The sequence below is a fragment of the Oncorhynchus clarkii genome, unplaced genomic scaffold (genome assembly GCF_045791955.1).
Source record: "Oncorhynchus clarkii lewisi isolate Uvic-CL-2024 unplaced genomic scaffold, UVic_Ocla_1.0 unplaced_contig_7089_pilon_pilon, whole genome shotgun sequence".
In the NCBI taxonomy this organism is placed as follows: Eukaryota; Metazoa; Chordata; class Actinopteri; order Salmoniformes; family Salmonidae; genus Oncorhynchus; species Oncorhynchus clarkii.
This window is the reverse complement of record NW_027258283.1, coordinates 62,530-86,695: the sequence shown is the minus strand read 5'-3', so window position 1 is coordinate 86,695 and position 24,166 is coordinate 62,530. Positions and strand designations below refer to the sequence as shown.

Genomic DNA, 24,166 nt, shown 5'->3' with positions numbered 1-24,166 from the left:
GGTAGCTGCATCAAGTTATGGGTATGCTTGTAATAATTAAGCACAGGCAAAATCTTAGAGGAAAACCTGATTCAGTCTGCTTTCCACCAGACACTGGGATACATTCACCTTTCAGCATGACAATAACCTAAAACACTCGAGTTGCTTACCAAGAATACAGTGAATGTTCCTGAGTGGCCGAGTTACAGTTTTTGACTTAAATCTACTTGAAAATATATGGCAGAGACCTGAAAAGGGTTGTCTATAAATGATCAACAACAAATTTGACAAAGCTTGAAGAATTTTGAAAAGAATAATGGGCAACTGTTTCACAATCCAGGTGTGGAAAGCTCTTAGAGACTTAACCAGGAAGACTCACAGCTGTAATCACTGCCGAAGGTGCGTCTACAAATGTTTTAACAATTTAAAAAATCTATGTAATCCATTTTGAATTCAGGCTGTAACACAACAAAATGTGGAATAAGTCAAGGGGTACGAATACTTTCTGAAGGCACTGTACATGAACATTTTGTATGTGTACATTTATGTAAACATTTTTAAATAAAATTGTGTAATGATATAAATTATATGATATCTGCCTTACTCAGTTCCTTGATGTAGTTGTCATCTAGCTGACCATAGCAGCTTACCATTCCTTTCAAAGCATGGAAGAGCCAACAGCTCACAGCAACTGAAAATATGGAATTTATAGCGATCAGATTTAAATTATATGAAAATTATAGAATATCTTGTTGTCTAAGTACTTACAGAATATATTGTTGTCTAAGTACTTATAGAATACCTTGTTGTCTAAGTACTTATAGAATACCTTGTTGTCTAAGTATTCATAGAACATATTGTTGTCTAAGTACTTGTATAAAATACTGCTGTCTAAATACTTATAGAATATCTTGTTGTCAAGGTACTTATAGAATACCTTGTTGTCTAAGTACTTATATAATACCTTGTTTTCAAAGTACTTATAGAATACCTTGTCTAAGTACCCCCAGAATACCTTGTTATCTAAGTACTTATAGAATACTTTGTTGTCTAAGTACTCATAGAATACCTTGTTTTCTAAGTACCCCCAGAATACCTTGTTATCTAAGTACTTATAGAATACTTTGTTGTCTAAGTACTCATAGAATACCTTGTTGTCTAAGTACTTATAGAATGCCTTGTTGTCTAAGTACTTATTGAATACCTTGTTTTCTAAGTACCCCAGAATACCTTGTTGTCTAAGTACTTATATAATACCTTGTTGTCTAAGTACTTATAGAATACCTTGTTTTCTAAGTACTTATAGAATATAAGTACCCCCAGAATACCTTGTTATCTAAGTACTTATATAATAGCTTGTTGTCTAAGTACTTATAGAATACCTTGTTATCTATGTACTTATAGAATACCTTGTTGTCTAAGTTCTTATTGAATACCTTGTTTTCTAAGTACCCCCAGAATAGCTTGTTGTCTAAGTACTTATAGAATACCTTGTTGTCTAAGTACTCATAGAATACCTTGTTGTCTAAGTACTTATTGAATACCTTGTTTTCTAAGTACCCCCAGAATACCTTTTTATCTAAGTACTTATATAATAGCTTGTTGTCTAAGTACTTATAGATTAGCTTGTTGTCTAAGTACTTATAGAATAGCTTTTTGTCTAAGTACTTATAGAATACCTTGTTGTCTAAGAACTCATAGAATACCTTGTTGTCTAGGTACTAATTTTCACATTTCTCTAAAGCAACTTGCTAAATAGCTGGCGGATGGACTTCAAAACTGTAGGGATGAATCAACACCACACCACTCTAGGAGGTAAAACTTAAAATGTGAAATATCACTTTTTAAGGCGATAATAAGTCTGACCTGGATCATCAAAGATCAATGCAGACAAATGGGTAATGAACGGCTGTGCCTTATCAATGAGTCTGCCCATAAAACAACCTGCAAGAGAAAGACTGACTTAAATCAATGATCACCTCGGCGAATATAGAGTACAAAAACACATTTAACAACAGATACAGTATACTGTATACAAACAGACCATCACTTAAAAGCAGATACAGTGTATATATATATACACACAAAGACCATTACATAACAACCGATACAGTATATATATATATATATATATATATATATATATATATATATATACAGTGGGGCAAAAAAGTATTTAGTCAACCACCAATTGTGCAAGTTCTCCCACTTAAAAAGATGAGAGAGGCCTGTAATTTTCATCATAGGTACACTTCAACTATGACAGACAAAATGGAGAAAAAAAAATCCAGAAAATCACATTGTAGGATTTTTAATGAATTTCTTTGCAAATGATGGTGGAAAATAAGTATTTGGTCAATAACAAGAGTTTATCTCAATACTTTGTTATATATCCTTTGTTGGCAATGACAGAGGTCAAACGTTTTCTGTAAGTCTTCACAAGGTTTTCACACACTGTTGCTGGTATTTTGGCCCATTCCTCCATGCAGATCTCCTCTAGAGCAGTGATGTTTTGGGGCTGTTGCTGGGCAACACGGACTTTCAACTCCCTCCAAAGATTTTCAAGTGGCTAGGCCACTCCAGGACCTTGAAATGCTTCTTACAAAGCCACTTCTTCGTTGCCCGTGCGGTGTGTTTGGGATCATTGTCATGCTGAAAGACCCAGCCACGTTTCATCTTCAATGCCCTTGCTGATGGAAGGAGGTTTTCACTCAAAATCTCACGATACATGGCCCCATTCATTCTTTCCTTTACACAGATCAGTCGTCCTGGTCCCTTTGCAAAAAAACAGCCCAAAAACATGATGTTTCCACCCCCATGCTTCACAGTAGGTATTGGATGCAACTCAGCATTCTTTGTCCTCCAAACACGACGAGTTGAGTTTTTACCAAACAGTTCTATTTTGGTTTCATCTGACCATATGACATTCTCCCAAACTTCTTCTGGATCATCCAAATGCTCTCTAGCAAACTTCAGACGGGCCTGGACATGTGCTGGCTTAAGCAGGGGGACACGTCTGGCACTGCAGTCCCTGGCGGCGTAGTGTGTTACTGATGGTAGGCTTTGTTACTTTGGTCCCAGCTCTCTGCAGGTCATTCACTAGGTCCCCCCGTGTGGTTCTGGGATTTTTGCTCACCGTTCTTGTGATCATTTTGACCCCACGGGGTGAGATCTTGCGTGGAGCCCCAGATCGAGGGAGATTATCAGTGGTCTTGTATGTCTTCCATTTCCTAATAATTGCTCCCACAGTTGATTTCTTCAAACCAAGCTGCTTACCTATTGCAGATTCAGTCTTCCCAGCCTGGTGCAGGTCTACAATTTTGTTTCTGGTGTCCTTTGACAGCTCTTTGGTCTTGGCCATAGTGGAGTTTGGAGTGTGACTGTTTGAGTTTGTGGACAAGTGTCTTTTATACTGATGACAAGTTCAAACAGGTGCCATTAATACAGGTAACGAGTGGAGGACAGAGGAGCCTCTTAAAGAAGAAGTTACAGGTTGTGAGAGCCAGAAATCTTGCTTGTTTGTAGGTGACCAAATACTTATTTTCCACCATAATTTGCAAATAAATTCAAAAAAAATCCTACAATGTGATTTTCTGGATTTTTTTTCTAATTTTGTCTGTCATAGTTGAAGTGCACCTATGGTGAAAATTACAGGCCTCTCTCATATTTTTAAGTGGGAGAACTTGCACAATTGGTGGCTGACTAAATACTTTTTTGCCCCACTGTATATATGTATATATACACACAAATGCCATTACATAACAACAGATACAGCCGATATATATACAGACCATCACATAAGGTACAGACACTCAGTCACACAGTTTATTCACCATCAAAATATTGTACTGACTGCTGAACATTGCCTCACCTCCGACTTCGGAGTCTGTCGTCTCGAGCCAGCATTCAAGATAAGCATCTGTCATTTCAGCCATGAAAAGCTCTACGTTGACACAAACAGAGAACTCATTCAATGAAAGAAATTCACATCCCCTTATAGTTTAGAATAATTTCTGTCCCTGTCTTAAAATACCCATTGTCATTAGAATGAAACAATTTTGATACATACTGGCATTTGGTTCGACAATTGAGGCAACTTTTGGATTTTGTGCCACTAGAAAACACAGTTCTCATAGTTAGAGGAGGGAATCATTACACTGTAATAATACTGAACTGTAATGAATCATTACACTGTAATAATACTAAACTGTAATGAATCATTACACTGTAATAATACTGAACTGTAATGAATCATTACACTGTAATAATACTAAACTGTAATGAACTTAACTCACATAACAGGGGTAGGTACTGTTGGAAGAACTGATCTACACAGCGGTTGGTGATTTTCCTACATTTGTGGACAACACAACCTGCAACAGGAAAAACAGGATGGTTAGCAGTAATAATGATTGAAAAAAAGACCTAAAGACATCAGTTTTGATTTTTTGGGGGAGAAAAAAAAATGTAATAATATAATAAATAAATATAGTATTATTATTATCGTTGTTTTGATAATGCATGACGAAAAGACTTTGAGGCTGACGTATATACTTTAGGATATATATAAAACCTCAAGATGATCTAATCCATGATGTATAAAATGTATTACAACCAAGACATCTGACATTTTGTTCACCTTTGAGCTGTTCTGTGGGGGCCTGTCCATGTGTGTCCACACAGGCATTGATACTCCTGGCACATGTCATTTTCATACAGCCTGAAAAAAAAAAAAATATATATATATATATATATCAACAGGTTGATGACAACACAATTGAATTAAACTAGCATATGCTTTAGTGTACACGGGGAATAAAAATGAATAGCCTGGTCCCACATTAGAAACAGACTGGCACTCATCCAATAAGGACACTGTTGATTACCGGTTATATCAGAATGGAGTACGGGAAACTCTATTACTCCACAGTCACCTGGAAGCCCAGCTAGACAAGGAAGGAAATAGTGAGTTTGTTATATGCGTAACATGGTAATAACATTCATGATAATTTTCTCTTTAACTTTTGAGTGACAGTAAGAGAGATTTAGTGCTGTTTGAGATGGCAAAGTAACACTGTTCAAAACCTCAACCACATAACAGTTAATGTTTCTCCACGTTTAGTATAATTCAGATACAATAGATAAAGCCGTTATGCCCAATGTTACATTGTAATCACTGTAATAGCCTTATTCACAATACTATTAGAGTAAAAGTGGAATTTCCACAGAGTAAAAGCAGAATTACCACAGAGTAAAAGCAGAATTACCACAGAGTAAAAGCAGAATTACCACAGAGTAAAAGCAGAATTACCACAGAGTAAAAGGAGAATTACCACAGAGTAAAAGCAGAATTACCACAGAGTAAAAGCAGAATTACCACAGAGTAAAAGCAGAATTACCACAGAGTAAAAGCAGAATTACCACAGAGTAAAAGGAGAATTACCACAGAGTAAAAGCAGAATTACCACAGAGTAAAAGCAGAATTACCACAGAGTAAAAGGAGAATTACCACAGAGTAAAAGGAGAATTACCACAGAGTAAAAGCAGAATTACCACAGAGTAAAAGGAGAATTACCACAGAGTAAAAGCAGAATTACCACAGAGTAAAAGGAGAATTACCACAGAGTAAAAGCAGAATTACCACAGAGTAAAAGCAGAATTACCACAGAGTAAAAGGAGAATTACCACAGAGTAAAAGCAGAATTACCACAGAGTAAAAGCAGAATTACCACAGAGTAAAAGCAGATTTACCACAGAGTAAAAGGAGAATGATCGTCAGAGTCTCTCTCTGCATGGTTTCACTCAAGTCCGCTCTCAACCTGTTCACATTTAACAGAAATAAATAGATGATTATTAAATATGAGAATATCTCCAAAAACCTCGATAAAATGCAGAGACATTTTAAGAAACGAATACCTGATTCAGCCTCTAAAAGTCAGTGTGTCTGCGTTGAAAGGTGATAACGCATATGAGACTTTTGGTTTCGGTTATGAACTTACGAATGCGAATGCCGTGGTCATTTGACTAGCTGTATATATTTTTTACAACCCGTTATCCGCAATTGACTCATATAGTCAGATGAATTGGTGGGATGACAAAGCTCTTTCAGTGATTGGTGGGGGACTGTCTGTATCAAAGGAGCATCAAGAATGTTTGTTCTCCTAAGATATTTTTCATCCATCAATAGGGCTACCCTTACCTACAGTACCTGCACACGGGTCATTACTTTCTACCAAAGATGGGCTACTTTCCTGTGCAACGGTTCGTCCCACTGTGGTATACACTGAGTATACTAAACATTAGGAACACCTCCCCCTTTCGCCCTGAGAACAGCCTCAATTCATCAGGGCATGGGCTCTACAAGGTGTTCAAATCAAATTGTATTGGTCACATACACATATTTATCAGATTTTATTGCGGGTGTATGTAACGAAATGGGTTGTAAGCGTTCCACAGGGATGCTGACAAATGTTGACTCCAACGCTTCCCACAGTTGTGTGGATGTCCTTTGGGTGGTGGACCATTCTTGATACACACAGGAAACCATTGAGTGTATAAAAAAAACTTTAAAAAACAGCAATGTTGCAGTTATTGACACAAACCGGTGAGCCTGGTACCTACTACCATACCCTGTTCAAAGGCACTGAAATAGTTTGTCTTGCCCATTCACCCTCTGAATGGCACACATACACAATCCAAGTCTCAGTTGTCTCAAGGCTTAAAACACATTCTTTAACCCGTCTCCTCCCCTTAATCTCTACACTGATTTGAAGTGGATTTAACAAGTGACGTCAATAAGGGATCGTAGCGTTCACCTGAATTCACTTGGTCTGTCTGTGTCATTGGAAGAGCAGGTGTTCTTAATGTTTTGTATACTCAGTGTTGACCTGTAGCTTCCTCCTCGACATACAGTATGAAATGGATACATTGTAGCAGAGTAGCTAGTGGTGAATGAGTGACCTCTGTCTGTGGGATGGAAGGATGGTCACACTTTAAAAAAAAAAAAAATCATTTTTGTGGGATGGTCATTGTGTGTGTATTCATTACGCAATTGCAACAGAAAACAATTACAGTTTTGAGAACCAAACGGAAGTAAACAGAGCAAACAGAACTAAACGGGGAGGTAACCTACATGAATTTGTCCAATAGAAAATCTTGTTTTTTCATTGCGAAACATTTCCATTTGGCAACAGACGAAACGTTTCGCTACATAATCGGTGTAATGAATAGACCCGTCGTGACAAGCCAGAGGAAAACGTTCAGTTCAATTCAAAAGGGGCTTTTATTGGCATGGAAAACATATGTTTACATTTGCCAAAGCAAAAATAAATAGATTTATAAAGAAAAGTGAAATAAACAATCTGAAATGAACAGTAAACATTAAACTCACAAAAGTTTCAAAAGGAATAGAGAAATTCAAATGTCGTATCATGGCTATGTAGTTTTTAAACAATGTGATAGTAATTGAAGCACTAAAGGGGATGTGTATCAACATAAATATGGGTTGTATTTACAATGGTGTTTGTTCTTCGCCGGTTGCCCTTTTCTTGTGGCAACAGGTCACAAAATCTTGCTGCTGTGATGGCACACTGTGATATTTGACCTAATATTATATGGGAGTTTATCAAAAATCGATTTGTTTTCAAATTCTTTGTGTGTCTGTGTAATCTGAGGGAAATATGTGTCTTTAATACAGTCGCATATTTTGCAGGTTAGGAAGTGCAGCTCCGTTTCCACCTCATTTTGTGGGCAGTGAGCACATGGCCCTTCTTATCTTGAGAGCCAGGTCTGCCTACAGAGGCCTCTCTCAATAGCAAGGCTATGCTCGCTGACTGGCTCACTGGGTCACTTTGTGGAAAGTCACAAGTTTTCCTTAATTTTCGGTCAGTCACAGTGGCCAGGTATTTTGCCACTTGTGTACTTTCTCTCTATTTAGGGCCAAATAGCATTCCAGTTTGCTCGTTTTTTTGTTTTTGTTCAATTGTTTCCAATGTGTCAAATAATTATTTGTTTTCTTATGCTTTAATTGTGTTGCTGTCCTGGGGCTCCGGAGGTGTGTGTGTGAACAGAGTCCCCAGGGCCAGCATGCTCAGGGGACTCTTCTCCAGGTTCCTCTCTGTGTGTGATGGAAGGTTTGGGAATCGCTTCCATACGTTCTCTGATGACGTAAATACAACGCGTCACGGACATGTGTCTAGCTAGTTTTCGTAAACAAAAAAAATAATGTTTGAAAGGATTTACGCCTTGAAGTGATTATATATGGATGATAAAGAATACTGTATCTATAATGTTAACTATAGCTACGCCATCCACCCCATTAGCTAACTAGAATAACTATATGCTAGCTAGTTAGCTAGCTCGTTTCTAACCATCATCTTCGCCTTCTCTCAAAACAAAGTTTGATATTAAATGGACATTTATTTTAACGACAGGGGGTAGTGCTCTCCGTTTAAAATGTTAAATATCCGTGATTAAATGTGAAAAGAAGGACCGCGACGGACTAAACACGTATGAAGGAATGTAGCTAGTTAGCTGACGCCAGTAGGTATGCTATAGCCAGTTGTACGAGCTAAGCACACCGAAATCATTCGGCTAGTATTTGCGCCGCGATACTTTGACTTGTTAACCAGCCAGCTATAGTGGTGTCAAGTTGAAGGACTCCATTGTCCGGTGCATTTTGAGTAGTCTGTTCCCCAGAAAATCGCATCGAGCCGTCATCATCATCTCTCGAATGGAACGGTGACAAAGATGCTGAAGATTCTCCTTGTCCTTTGTACGCTCGGTCAGAGATGATTTAAATGTTTTTGCTCTGTGCCTGATGATTATATGGTGTAATTTGTTCATTCTGGAACTAGCTTTAGTATTTCAATGTGCTCTTTTGATGTAATGAGCAAGTGTCATAACCAATACTGTAAAGGTATTGCTTTGTACTGTAGCAATGACTCTTCTGCAGTATTTTCACGGTTATAGTTCTAATGTTTTCCTCTCTTCGTTATGCTGTTCCCATACAGGCTGTGCTCTTGTTACTTGGGATGGAGTCGATGCAGACGGTGAATTGCTCAAAATGATACCCTCTGCAGATGGCGTGTCGTTCATCCGGCTCGTCAATGGGGACAGTGAGTGCTCGGGGCGTGTGGAGGTGCTCCAGAGAAACCAGTGGGGGACGGTGTGTGACCACGGCTGGGACCTGAGGGAGGCTGACGTGGTGTGCCTGGAGCTGGGCTGTGGGCTGGCCGAGAACGCCCTGCGTGGAGCTGCGTTTGGCAGGGGCTCCAGAGAGATCTGGCTGAGGCACGTCCAGTGCTCTGGCCACGAGGCGAGCCTGACGCGATGTCCCAGGGTCCTCCACAGTTACCTCACCTGCACCCATAATAATGACGCTGGGGTGAAATGCTCAGGTGAGACTGAGTCCCAGGAGGATAGCCTGGTACCAAATCTGTTGAAACTGTTTAAACAGATCCCCAGGCTACAGGAGACAAGGACACCTATAATAGTGAGGATTTGTTATGGGACAGAAAACATTTCCATGTTGGAATACATATGATCAATGGTAACGATTAACAATTGATAATATACGTGTGGTGTGATTGTGTTTTTTTGTTGTTGAGACAATGTATGTGGCTAGGAACTATCCTAATGGATATATAACATACCTTTTGTCCCTGACAGGTACACTGTTGATGCCCACCCTGTCCCTGCTCTCCCCTCACACTGTCTTCTCTGCCGGGGAGGCGGTTCGCTTCAGCTGTACTGTGCTACTGGGCCACCACCTGAATGACTTCCACCTGTATAAGAGGGGCATAGCCACCCCGTTGGTGACTCAGAGGGTGGACTCTGCCCAGACCAGGGTGGAGCTGACTCTGTCAGACCTGGAGGCTACCCACCAGGGCAGCTACAGCTGTCTGTACAGGATCAAGGGCAGCTCTCCCTCCTCCTCCATGCTTAGCTCTCCACCCAGCAACTCTATCAACATCACTGTGGGTGAGTTATCTGGGGCCTGTTCAGTTAAATATATAATGGAAGAAAACAGAGCGATTTGCTACGGAATGCGCTAAAGTCCAGTGTTCATATGTGCAGGATAGATAGTAGTACTGCCTCATTTCACTCCGTTTTCAAAACATGTTCTCCTTACTAAACACTTAACCAAAACAACAAAAGATAAAGGTATTGTCTGAAGTCCTGACATCTTTTCCAGAAACAAAAAAATGACTCGACTGTGACTGTGTTTTGTAATTTGGATCTATTCTGTAACTCAATGACGGGGCCAAATTGATCCCCGACCCCCTTGTTTTCCCCCTCGCATCTCGCCAGTGGAGCTGCACACCCCTCGGCACTGGCACAACACGTCCATCGAGGCTCCCACAGGCTCTGTCATCAAAGGTCACAGCTTCAACATCACCTGCTCCACCGAGCAGCAGTACCCTGGAGGTAACTTGATTCATTTATTCGATTCATTTTACAATTTGCCTTGTCCTGGAGTCATTTCAAATGAGATTCTCCAGTCGGCAAGCTTTTTTAGTCTGGGGCTAAGCTGTGCACGGGAAAACCCGGTCCGTAGAGCCAAGAACAAGTAGTACATCGTTTTTTTGTAAATGTAGCTATTTAGTCACATTATCTTATTTCCTTACTAAGGTTCTTTCCAGCTGCGTCTGATCCGTTCCAACGGCACGGTGCGACAGTCGCTGCCCGCCCTCTCTCCCTTCGTCACCTTCACCTTTTCAAACGCACAGCGCTCCAACGAGGGCTACTATTACTGCCTCTACAAGGTCCAGCTGGGCGGGAGAACCTTCATGTCCCGGGAAAGCCAACCGCTCCCTATCTCCATCAGAGGTGAGGGCATACTAGTCAGCATCTAGGGCAGTAGCCTGGTCCATCGGAGGTGAGGCCGTGCTAGTCAACATCTAGGGCATTAGCCTGGTCCATCGGAGGTGAGGCCATGCTAGTCAGCATCTAGGGCAGTAGCCTGGTCCATCGGAGGTGAGGCCGTGCTAGTCCACATCTAGGGCATTAGCCTGGTCCATCGGAGGTGAGGCCATGCTAGTCAGCATCTAGGGCAGTAGCCTGGTCCATCGGAGGTGAGGCCATGCTAGTCCACATCTAGGGCAGTAGCCTGGTCCATCGGAGGTGAGGCCATGCTAGTCAGCATCTAGGGCAGTAGCCTGGTCCATCGGAGGTGAGGCCATGCTAGTCCACATCTAGGGCATTAGCCTGGTCCATCGGAGGTGAGGCCATGCTAGTCAACATCTAGGGCAGTAGCCTGGTCCATCGGAGGTGAGGCCATGCTAGTCCACATCTAGGGCATTAGCCTGGTCCATCGGAGGTGAGGCCATGCTAGTCAGCATCTAGGGCAGTAGCCTGGTCCATCGGAGGTGAGGCCATGCTAGTCAGCATCTAGGGCAGTAGCCTGGTCCATCGGAGGTGAGGCCATGCTAGTCAGCATCTAGGGCAGTAGCCTGGTCCATCGGAGGTGAGGCCATGCTAGTCCACATCTAGGGCAGTAGCCTGGTCCATCGGAGGTGAGGCCATGCTAGTCCACATCTAGGGCAGTAGCCTGGTCCATCGGAGGTGAGGCCGTGCTAGTCAACATCTAGGGCAGTAGCCTGGTCCATCGGAGGTGAGGCCATGCTAGTCAACATCTAGGGCAGTAGCCTGGTCCATCGGAGGTGAGGCCATGCTAGTCCGCATCTAGGGCAGTAGCCTGGTCCATCGGAGGTGAGGCCATGCTAGTCCACATCTAGGGCAGTAGCCTGGTCCATCGGAGGTGAGGCCATGCTAGTCCACATCTAGGGCAGTAGTCTGGTCCATCGGAGGTGAGGCCATGCTAGTCCACATCTAGGGCAGTAGCCTGGTCCATCGGAGGTGAGGCCATGCTAGTCCACATCTAGGGCAGTAGCCTGGTCCATCGGAGGTGAGGCCATGCTAGTCCACATCTAGGGCAGTAGCCTGGTCCATCGGAGGTGAGGCCATGCTAGTCCACATCTAGGGCAGTAGCCTGGTCCATCGGAGGTGAGGCCATGCTAGTCCACATCTAGGGCATTAGCCTGGTCCATCGGAGGTGAGGCCATGCTAGTCCACATCTAGGGCAGTAGCCTGGTCCATCGGAGGTGAGGCCATGCTAGTCCACATCTAGGGCAGTAGCCTGGTCCATCGGAGGTGAGGCCATGCTAGTCCACATCTAGGGCAGTAGCCTGGTCCATCGGAGGTGAGGCCATGCTAGTCCACATCTAGGGCAGTAGCCTGGTCCATCGGAGGTGAGGCCATGCTAGTCCACATCTAGGGCAGTAGCCTGGTCCCAGATGTGTTTGTGCTGTATGGCCTACTCCTATGGTTGTTGAGTTGCCAAGACAACACAAACATATTTGAGGCCAGTCTACTAGGGCTCCACCTCAGGCCTTGTGGGTTGGTGTCATGAGGCCAGGCTTCTAGGGCACCACCTCAGGCCTTGTGGATTGGTGTCATGAGGCCAGTCTACTAGGGCACCACCTCAGGCCTTGTGAATTGGTGTCATGAGGCCAGTCTACTAGGGCACCACCTCAGGCCTTGTGGATTGGTGTCATGAGGCCAGGCTACTAGGGCACCACCCCAGGCCTTGTGGACTGGTGTCATGAGGCCAGGTTACTAGAGCACCACCTCGGGCCTTGTGGATTGGTGTCATGAGGCCAGGCTACTAGGGAACCACCCCAGGCCCTGTGGATTGGTGTCATGAGGCCAGTCTACTGGGGCACCACCTCAGGCCTTGTGGATTGGTGTCATGAGGCCAGGCTACTAAGGATCCACCTCAGGCCTTGTGGATTGGTGTCATGAGGCCAGACTACTAGGGCACCACCTCAGGCCTTGTGGATTGGTGTCATGAGGCCAGGCTACTAGGGCACCACCTCAGGCCTTGTGGATTGGTGTCATGAGGCCAGTCTACTAGGGCACCACCTCAGGCCTTGTGAATTGGTGTCATGAGGCCAGTCTACTAGGGCACCACCTCAGGCCTTGTGGATTGGTGTCATGAGGCCAGGCTACTAGGGCACCACCCCAGGCCTTGTGGATTGGTGTCATGAGGCCAGTCTACTAGGGCACCACCTCAGGCCTTGTGGACTGGTGTCATGAGGCCAGGTTACTAGAGCACCACCTCAGGCCTTGTGGATTGGTGTCGTGAAGGTTATTTATCGATTCTAATGCAGAGAAAGAAACACAGATGATTATACAAGTAGATGAGTTGGTGTTTAGTTGTAATGAATTATAATGATAAACTCTAATGTAAACTGTTTATACTTTCATATACTGACTGTCTGTCCATCTGGGTTGTGGCCATACATATATTCATGTTTGGTTGGTGTCCATCTGTGTTGCGTCCACCCTCACCAGACCCAGACCCAGTGTTGAGCCCTATGGTGATCAGCTGGCTGGCGTCTGCTCTGACCTTCCTCGTGGCTCTCCTCATCATCATCATCATCGTTGCCAGAGTGCTCTGCAAGAGGGAGAAGAAACCCTCGGAGCTAGAGAGAGAGACCAGAACCTGTGAGTCCTTGTCATGTATAATTCCACTTCCCACTCCTAGCTTTAGCCTAGAATCAAAGTTTGGGGTCGGTTCCATTTCCAGTCAATTCAGAAAGTAAAACCAATTCCACATTTTCCTCATTGAAGAAGTATTGAAGAGAATAGGAATTTCATTGTTCTTCCTGAATTGAAATGGAATTGACCCTAACCCTGCTGGAATCTAAACTGATATGCAAAGTATTGAAGAGAATAGGAATTTCATTGTTCTTCCTGAATTGAAATGGAATTGACCCTAACTCTGCTGGAATCTAAACTGATATGCAAAGTATTGAAGAGAATAGGAATTTCATTGTTCTTCCTGAATTGAAATGGAATTGACCCTAACCCTGCTGGAATCTAAACTGATATGCATAGAAACAATGGCGAAACAAAGCATATCCGTTTGTATTCCTGGTTGTCTTCGCTTACCACTGTCAAGGTTATGTAGAAGAATCCTCCTGTATATAACCATGAACACACTGACACGTCCATTTTACATGTCTGATTTGACCAACAGGTGTGGAGAACACTTACGTTGCCTTAGCAATAAAATTGTGAGTTGGGCAGTTGCTATGTTTTTGAGAGAACCATTAAAGATGGAACCATGGAGAGACATTCCTGAGCTGACAAACCTTCCTGAAGGATGGCTCTGGAGCACAGGTGGAGAAGACACAAGTTACCCGAAAACACGACGAAGGAGACATCAACACAAAATGCCTCAAGCTCTCAGCATCTCCTAGTAGTACCTGGTAGACTCCTGCGTTAGAACATGACAGCAGCACTTGTAGGTAGAGTAATTGTTAGGTCATCATCTCTATACCAGGTACACTGTAATAAACACTACAATCAACTATGAAAAGGGCATTTGACTATAATGACCCTTTTCTGGACACATTGGCCTTTCTGGACCAGTTCTCAGGCCAGCTACAACTGACAATTATGGACATGAAATATAACACTGTGTCCCAATGATTTAAAATATCCAATGTAGCGGTTTTTATCTCTCAAATCATTTCTGTGTAACAATTAAGTACTTTGCTGTGGTTGTTTTCAAATAAAATGATCAAAAATAAACAAAATTTTTTTGCAAAGAATTTCTCAAGCAATCATTTTTCTAGGACTGTCTGGGAGTGGTCTGAGTGTAGAAAACGGAACTAGTTATCAGTCTTAACTAATATACCGCCTGGTGATGTCACCAGGCAGGTCAAATCTCCATCCCACCAAAAACAGGCTGAAATTTCAGGCCATCTTTTCAAACAGCTCTAACACTAAAAGGGTGTTATCATTTTCGCAGTATTATTCCAACCTCAATGTGGAAATATATATATATAAAACACACAAGAAAATCACATTTTAAATTTATGGTTGGGCCTTTAAATGATGGTTGAATAAGACTGATGGTCAACAAGAGAACAGTGGACACTTGTTGGACTGAAGAAAGATTCACTTAGGTTTGTCAGCTCTGCTTCTAAATGGAGTAGTTTGATAGCCTGGTCTCAGGTCTGTTTGTGCTGACTTGCCACTGTTGGTGAGACAATAACAACAGAAGTGTGTAACACGGCACAAACAGATCTGGGACCAGGCTAGAAGTTTGATACTGGTACTAAGACTTTAAGTTTGACTGTGAAACATAATTTAGGTTTCTTGTTAATGTATTTACACAATTCGTCTAATTCATTTTGTTTTATTAAAAGACAGCACAGTAAATTAACAGGGGACAACATCAAGGATAATGAATTCTTGCTTTTACAGATTGTGATCTATGGTTAAGAGAAATGTCTAATGTTGCAGCTATAGGAGTTGGCAAGGTAGCACGAACAGATCTGGGACCATCTTACTGATAGTTGTGACGTTGGCTCGAATGCCCAGGCTTCGCTCCATTTGGAAAGATGGCTTTGAGACCCGTTGGGACGTCCATCTCAGAGAGAGACCCGTGGGGACGTCCATCTCAGAGAGAGACCCGTTGGGACGTCCATCTCAGAGAGAGACCCGTGGGGACGTCCATCTCAGAGAGACCCGTGGGGACGTCCATCTCAGAGAGAGACCCGTTGGGACGTCCATCTCAGAGAGAGACCCGTTGGGACGTCCATCTCAGAGAGAGACCCGTTGGGACGTCCATCTCAGAGAGAGACCCGTTGGGACGTCCATCTCAGAGAGAGACCCGTTGGGACGTCCATCTCAGAGAGAGACCCGTTGGGACGTCCATCTCAGAGAGAGACCCGTTGGGACGTCCATCTCAGAGAGAGAGACCCGTGGGGACGTCCATCTCAGAGAGAGACCCGTTGGGACGTCCATCTCAGAGAGAGACCCGTTGGGACGTCCATCTCAGAGAGAGACCCGTTGGGACGTCCATCTCAGAGAGAGACCCGTTGGGACGTCCATCTCAGAGAGAGACCCGTTGGGACGTCCATCTCAGAGAGAGAGACCCGTGGGGACGTCCATCTCAGAGAGAGACCCGTTGGGACGTCCATCTCAGAGAGAGACCCGTTGGGACGTCCATCTCAGAGAGAGACCCGTTGGGACGTCCATCTCAGAGAGAGACCCGTTGGGACGTCCATCTCAGAGAGAGACCCGTTGGGACGTCCATCTCAGAGAGATCTGTATGCCCTCTTTAGTATCTAGAATCTATTGGTGTTTTATATTTCACTCGGTTATGAATTACCACATTCACCGATATCACTAAGTTCTATTCACTGTGGAGCTGGGAACAAATGACAAAGAAAAAATGATTTCTTCCATTCTGTTATCACAGGTTATATCTTCTACTAGTTAATACTAATAACCTCTAATTCAAATGAAATAAAGAAATAGCAGACAAATTGATATGAAAACATTTATTTTTAAAGTTGGAGAATCCTATGAATGACTCATTGGCTGGATACAAAATAGTATATCTGAACAGTTGCTGTCCTGCTGAAGGTGTTTTCATTTGTAAACTGGGTCTGTCCTAAATGGCATCCTATTGCCTATATAGGACACAGACTATGCTTATAAACATTATTGTGTGACCAAAGTGATCTCCTCTGATAAAACAGACAAGTGTCTGAAAACTTTTTAAAAAAAAGTTACTTTGTTACAAAACGATACTGCAGGTGTAGAAAACTAAAAAGAACCGGTGGCATGAGTACATCTAACAAAACCACAACTCACATTACATTTAAAATGACGATACACCGACCACAGCAATTACAGTTCTAGAAATGTATGGATAGAAATCATTAACAGTTCAAAATGCTATGGTACTTCATTTAGAACTGTATTGTCCCCTACAATTAAATGGGGGGGGGGGGGGGGGGGGGCTATGGATCTGTTTACAACTTTGTCATTTAGAATTGTGTGACGTCATTTAGAACTGTATTGTCCCCCACAATTAAACGGGGGGGGGGGGGGGGCTATGGATCTGTTTACAACTTTAATGTCATTTAGAATTGTGTAACGTCATTTAGAACTTTAACGTCATTTAGAACTTTGTAACGTCATTTAGAACTTTTAAAACGTCATTTAGAATTGTGTAACGTCATTTAGAATTTTAAAACGTCATTTAGAATTGTGTAACGTCATTTAGAATTTTAAAACGTCATTTAGAACTTTAAAACGTCATTTAGAGTTTTGTAACGTCATTTAGAATTGTGTAACGTCATTTAGAGTTTTGTAACGTCATTTAGAATTGTGTAACGTCATTTAGAATTTTAAAACGTCATTTAGAACGTCATTTAGAACTTTGTAACGTCATTTAGAATTTTAAAACGTCATTTAGAACTTTAAAACGTAATTTAGAATTGTGTAACGTCATTTAGAAGTTTAGCGCCAGGTGGGCCGGGGTTCTCCTGAGGGGTATACTACAATGCAGGATCCATGAGTTAGCCAGCTAACTTCCTGAAATAACTAGAGATTTTCCAGTTAAACTTAGATGTGTTTTTGGTTGTTGAGTCAATTAGACCCCGTGCCCATTTCAAGCTACAGTACTGCCGCGGGCTCTCTACATTTACTGTGGGCCGCGGGCTCTCTACATTTACTGTGGGCCGCGGGCTCTCTACATTTACTGTGGGCCGCGGGCTCTCTACATTTACTGTGGGCCGCGGGCTCTCTACATTTACTGTGGGCCGCGGGCTCTCTACATTTACTGTGGGCCGCGGGCTCTCTACAGTTACTGTGGGCCGCGGGCTCTCTACAGTTACTGTGGGCCGCGGGCTCTCTACAGTTACTGTGGGCCGCGGGCTCTCTACAGTTACTGTGGGCCGCGGGCTCTCTACATTTACTGTGGGCCGCGGGCTCTCTACATTTACTGTGGGCCGCGGGCTCTCTACATTTACTGTGGGCCGCGGGCTCTCTACAGTTACTGTGGGCCGCGGGCTCTCTACAGTTACTGTGGGCCGCGGGCTCTCTACAGTTACTGTGGGCCGCGGGCTCTCTACATTTACTGTGGGCCGCGGGCTCTCTACAGTTACTGTGGGCCGCGGGCTCTCTACAGTTACTGTGGGCCGCGGGCTCTCTACAGTTACTGTGGGCCGCGGGCTCTCTACAGTTACTGTGGGCCGCGGGCTCTCTACAGTTACTGTGGGCCGCGGGCTCTCTACATTTACTGTGGGCCGCGGGCTCTCTACATTTGTGAAGATGAAGATAGTACTGTTACCCACAGTAGAAGCACCCCAAGGTAGTTCTGATAAACAGAACACCATACATCACCATCTAGTCATTACATAGGAGTTGAGACAGGAGGAAATGTTACTGCTTTCCTTTCACCAATAGTAAAGTTCCCAGAACCCAAAGTCACCTTAAAGAACATGCAAAAAAAGTGAAAAGAGAAAAAAACAGGCATGGGAAGTGCCATTATATTTGTAAAATATGAAAAACTGGGTCATATTCATTAGGACACATGTAATGAAACATTTAAAAACATTGTCCAACAGAAAACGAGTGATTCTTATAGCTCAAGAACCAATAGTGCTTCCCCATTTTGGACCGTTTCGTGCCTTAAAGAACATATCCCAGATTGACATTTATTGGTACATTTTTTGATCATTGGATTCTGTTAAAGGGGCTACTCTCTGCAGACTCCATGTTAGTGAATATGAAGTAGAGGAACCCGGCTAGGATCAGGAAGACCAGGAACTGGACCCAGAGAGGGATCAGTCTCCCAGAAGTGGTTGTGTTTTCCTTCTTCACCACAGGCGTTGGTTTGGAGTAGGATGATGACGACAGTGTGTTGTAGACATGGGGCCTGAAAACAGGTCTCAAACGTGACTACATTCATCCATGTGATCAGACCAACATAGTAAAAGCAGGCTCTTTAGTTAGAGGGGGATAGGTCTGTTTGTATACAAAGCCTTCTGTAAGTATTCATACACCTTGACGCATTACACATTTTGTTGTGTTACAGCCTGAATTCAAAATGGATTAAAATTGATTATTTTTCCTCTCACCCATCTACACACACACAATACCCCATAATGACAAGATATTAGATATGTTTTAAATGTTTTTTTTGTTGTTTTTTAAAAATTTATTTTTACTACACACGTTTGCAAATGTATTGAAAATGAAACGCAAATCTCATTTACGTAAAAATTCACACCCGAGTCAATACTTGTTAGAATCACTTTTGGCAACGGTTACAGCCGTGAGTCGTTCTGGGTAAGTCTAAGAGCTTTGCAAACCTTGAATTGTACAAAATTGGCTTACTAAAAAAAAAAGGTATTATTCAAGCTCTCTGAAGTTGGTGGTTAATCATTGCTAGGCAACCATTTTCAGGTCCTGCCATTGGTTTTCAAGTAGATTTAAGTCACAACTGGGCCACTCAGGAACATTCAATATCGTCTTGGTAACCAACTTTTGTTGCAAACACAATGTATGTTTCGGGAATAGTGTTATTCAGTACAGGCCGTCTTCTTTTCACTCGTCATTTTAGGTTCAATGCCTTTCTTTGCGAGGCATTGGAAAACCTCCCTGGTCTTTGTGGTTGTTTCAAAATGTACTACTCGATTGAGAGGCCTTACAGATAATTGTGTGTGTGTGAGGTACAGAGATGAAGTAGTCATTCAAAAAAAAGAAAGTCGAACACTATTATTACCCACAGAGTCCATGCAACACACGTGGCTTGTTAAGCACCATTATCATTCCTGAACGGCTTTAGGCTTGACATAACAACAGGGTTGAATAACTATACTGACTCGAGACATTTCAGCTATATTTTCTATTCATTCGTAAACATTTCTACAAACATAATTCCATTTTTACATTATGGAGTATTGTGTGTAGGCCAGAGACAACGACTCCATGGAATCTATTTTAAAATGAAGGCTGTAAAAAGAGTCAAGGGGGTGGGGATACTTTCTGAAGGCATTTGTTAAGTATTCAGACCCTTTGACTTTTTCCACATGTCACGTTACAGCCTTATTCTAAAATGGATGAAATTGTTTTTCCCTCATCAATCTACACACAATAACCCATAATGACATCACAATACTCCATAATGACCTAGAAAAAAACAGGTTTAGAAATATTTGCAAATATATATATATATTTTTTAAATAGAAATATCACATTTACATAAGTATTCAGACCCTTTACTCAGTACTTTGTTGAAGCACCTTTGGAAGCGACTTTGAGTCTTCTTGGGTATGTCGCTACAAGCTTGGCACACCTGTATTTGGGGAGTTTCTCACATTCTTCTCTGCAGATCCTCTCAAGCTCTGTCAGGTTGGATAGGGAGCGTCACTGCACAGCTATTTTCAGGTCTCCAGAGGTTTTGGCTCTGGCTGGGCCACTCATTTTCAGGTTTCCTCCAGAAGTGACGCTTGGCATTCAGGCCAAAGAGTTCAATCTTGGGTTCATCAGAACAGAGAATCTTGTTTCTCAAGGTCAGAGTCCTTTCGGTGCCTTTTGGCAAACTCCAAGCGGGCTCACATTTGCCTTTTACTGAGGAGTGGCTTCCGTCTGGCCACTCTACCATAAAGGCCTGATTGGTGAGTAGTGCAGAGATGGTTGTCCTTCTAGAAAGTTCTCCCATCTCCACGGAGAAACTCTGGAGCTCTTGGTCACCTACCTGACCACGGCCCTTCTCCCCCGATTGCTCAGTTTGGCCGGGCGGCCAGCTCTAAGGAGAAGAGTCTTGATAGTTCCAAACTTCTTCCATTTAAGAATGATGGAGGCCCCTGTGCTCTTGGGGACCTTCAATGGCAGGGTAGCCTAGTGGTTGGAGCGTTGGACTGGTGACTGGAGGGTTGCAGGTTCAAACCCCCGAGCTGACAAGGTACAAAACTGTCATTCTGCCCCTGAACAAGGCAGTTAACCCACTAGGCCGTCATTGTAAATAAGAATTTGTTCTTAACTGACTTGCCTGGTTAAATAAAGGTTAAAAATAATAATACTGCAGACATGTTTTGTCACCCTTCACCAGATCTGTGCCTCGATACCATCCTGTCTCGGAGCTCTACGGACAATTCCTTCAACCTCATGGCTTGGTTTTTACTCCGACATGAAGTGTGAACTGTGGGACCTTATATAGACAGGTGTGTGCCTTTCCAAATCATGTCCAATCAATTGAATTTACCACACAGGTGGACTCCAATCAAGTTGTAGAAACATCTCAAGGATGATCAATGGAAAAAGGATGGGCCTGAGCTCCATTTCCAGTCTCATAGCAAAGGGTCTGAATACTTATGTAAATACGTTTTAATTTTTTTTAATGAATTTGCAAAATATTCTGAAAAACCTGTTTACTTTGTCATTATGGGGTATTGTGTGTAGATGTGAAGAGAAATAGTTTATTTCATCCATTTTAGTATAAGGCTGTAACGTAACAAAATGTGGGAAAGGGAAGGGGTCTGAATACTTCATGAATGCTCTGTACCAAAGGTACATTCAAGTGGAACAGTGGACTACCTAGTGTATATGAATGAAGGATACATGTCAGAGAAGCAGAAATCACATCTCTGAACAATTAGCCTGGTTTCAGATCGGTTTATGCTGCATTGCCAGCTCGTATGGGTTGTTTTCGGCACAATAATGACCATAGGACTTGGCAAAGACCGCAACAGATCTGGGACCAGGCTATTACAACATTTATTATACATGAACAATGTGAAATCTGTCTAAACTAGACTTACTCATCAACGTACGGTCTTCCGCTGCTGTACTCTGGTCTTGATCTCGAATAGAGTTTACTGGACAGAGAGAGAGACAGAGAGAGGGACAGACAGAAGCTTTGATACATTGTATTGGTCCACTTTAAATCAACTGACCACACAAACACTGAATAACATGACATTTACTAATGCAAAGCTATCTGTAAACCAACATACTCATCCACCCGGTCCCTCTCGCTGTACTCTGGTCTTGATCTTGAATAGGGTTTACTGCAAAGAAGAGAGAGAGAAAATATTTGATTAGTTGTATTGGTCCACGCTAAAGCAACTGACCACAAAGCTATCTGTAAACAAACATACTCATCCACCCGGTCCCTCTCGCTGTACTCTGGTCTTGAATAGGGTTTACTGCAAAGAAGAGAGAGAAAAGATTTGATTAGTTGTATTGGTCCACTCTAAAGCAACTGACCACAAAGCTATCTGTAAACCAACATACTCATCCACCCGGTCCCTCTCGCTGTACTCTGGTCTTGATCTTGAATAGGGTTTACTGCAAAGGAGAGCGAGAGAAAAGATTTGATTAGTTGTATTGGTCCACTCTAAAGCAACTGACCACAAAGGTAACTGTAAACAAACATACTCATCCACCCGGTCCCTCTCGCTGTACTCTGGTCTTGAATAGGGTTTACTGCAAAGAAGAGAGAGAGAAGCTTTGATACATTGTATTGGTCCACTTTAAATCAACTGAACACAAAAACACTGAATAACATGACATTTACTAATGCAAAGCTATCTGTAAACAAACATACTCATCCACCCGGTCTCTCTCACTGTACTCTGGTCTTGACCTCATGTAGGGTTTCCCATCTCCAGAAGGACCCTCACTTCTAACCTGCAAATATGAGAAACAGAAGAATATTGATGGTTATAAACTGGGTGGTTCAAGCCCTGAATGCTGATTGGCTGAAAAATAATATTTTTTACTGTCCTAATTGTGTTGTTAACCAGTTTATAATAGCAATAAGGCAATTCAGAGGTTTGTGGTATACCACGGCTAAGGGCTGTGTCCAGTTGCCTAAGAACAACCCTTATCTGTCAACAGAAGGATATGTTCTAGAAGCACTCGTGTCTCATTGCTTAATTAGACATTCTGTCAACAAAAGGACATGTTCTAGAAGCACTCGTGTCTCATTGCTTAATTAGACATTCTGTCAACAAAAGGATATGTTCTAGAAGCAACTGCAAACAAAATAATCAATACTTACTGGTGTCTGGTAGGTGACATAGGTGACTTCTTCCTCTGAAATTAAGAAACAAAAGTAAACCAACATTACAGAGTTCCACTTTCTTATTTACATTTTTATTCAACCTTTATTTAACTAGGCAAGTCAGTTAGGAACAAATTCTTATTTACAATGGCGGCCTAAAACCGGCCAATTGGGCCAATTGTGTGCCGCCTTATGGGACTCATGATCACGGCCGGTTGTGATACAGCCCGGGATCGAACCAGGGTCTGTAGTGACACCTCTAGCACTGTGATGCAGTTCCTTAGACCGCTGCGGGAGCTTAGTTTAGTCTAATGGTTGATATGCATAAAGTAGCCTTGTGTTATCATGCATGTCTAACTTACGGTCCTCTCTGTAGAAGGTTCTGTCTGGTGATGGTTTTGTCACAGTGACCTTGGCTTTGGCCATGGCTTCTTTCAGCTTCTTCTCATACAGTGGTCTTGTAGTGTCTACGACGCAGAAATGTTAGATGTGGCTCAGTAATGCAATTTAAAACCATAGTCACATGACTATTAGAATTTCAGAAGTACATTTGAGACTGTGGTCATAGACATCTAAGTTAGTCTATTAAGCAGGCCTACTCAGAGACTAGGAATTTGTAACTAAAATAACTAGAAACGTTAGCTAAACCAAGCATACCCAGCTCATGTATTGTAACTTTAAAACATAGGCTGGCCTAGCCAACTTACACGCCATGATTAACGATGGCTTTCGCGGCAATACAAACATATAATAAAACTAGTGTGGGAGGACTGGAGCTCTGATGTCACGTAAAATTAAGTTTTATACAACAACAACAAAAAACTAGGGATTCCAACTGTGTAAATGCGTGTTATTCTTTCATTTTCTGTGAAGTCGGAGCTGCAGTCCGCCCACACTAGTCGACGCTCAACTCCATGGTAAATCGTGGAGTGTAGTCGGACAGGGCTGGGTAAAGCTTGACTTAACGTGAGCTAATTCAAACAAATCAAAGCTTGACTTACCAACGAGAGGCCCATGCTTAATTCCATACTCATTCAGCAGGTCCTTGATTTCTTGGTCAGATTTATTGCGCAGTGCGGCCATACTGTCGGCGATATATTTGTAGCTACTCTGATTGAAACAGACAATTACTCGTGTTGACTTACACTTTCATTTCCAAAAAATCAAGCTTCTGTCCCCACCCACTTCCACACAACATTCCTATGTTACTTCCGGGTCCTCTTTGAACATCGCATTTAAACTGTGACAGCGCCCTCCTCTGAATTTCCTGCGCGTTGGCAACAGTCACATCGTAACGTTACCAGA

General features: G+C 42.6%; 2 protein-coding genes across 3 annotated transcripts; one reads left to right on the top strand and one right to left on the bottom strand.

Annotated features, from left to right (window-relative positions):
* Nucleotides 1–583: 583 nt before the first annotated feature.
* Nucleotides 584–24,057, bottom strand: LOC139396444 (uncharacterized; the record flags this gene model as incomplete). The annotated part of the gene is made up of 17 exons (XM_071143490.1): nucleotides 23,863–24,057; nucleotides 23,224–23,328; nucleotides 22,859–22,893; nucleotides 22,403–22,485; nucleotides 22,234–22,281; nucleotides 22,090–22,143; nucleotides 21,954–22,001; nucleotides 21,810–21,863; nucleotides 21,615–21,671; nucleotides 5,731–5,798; nucleotides 4,866–4,925; nucleotides 4,619–4,699; nucleotides 4,275–4,352; nucleotides 4,049–4,093; nucleotides 3,851–3,922; nucleotides 1,846–1,923; nucleotides 584–670 (listed from the first exon to the last, which is right to left on the bottom strand). Coding segments are annotated over exons 1-17 (1,135 nt in total), but the record flags the coding sequence as incomplete, so codon positions are not given.
* On the top strand, nucleotides 8,047–14,597 carry LOC139396439 (uncharacterized). 2 transcript variants are annotated; one of them, XM_071143484.1, is made up of 7 exons: nucleotides 8,047–8,752; nucleotides 8,991–9,377; nucleotides 9,649–9,960; nucleotides 10,291–10,407; nucleotides 10,612–10,809; nucleotides 13,336–13,488; nucleotides 14,024–14,597. In XM_071143484.1, the coding sequence occupies exons 1-7, from the start codon at nucleotides 8,728–8,730 to the stop codon at nucleotides 14,062–14,064; spliced, it is 1,233 nt and encodes a 410-aa protein (XP_070999585.1). In that variant the 5' UTR covers nucleotides 8,047–8,727; the 3' UTR covers nucleotides 14,065–14,597. The 2 variants fall into 2 exon arrangements, with proteins under 2 accessions (XP_070999585.1, XP_070999583.1); XM_071143482.1 differs by having other exon boundaries at nucleotides 8,143–8,761.
* Nucleotides 24,058–24,166: the final 109 nt, after the last annotated feature.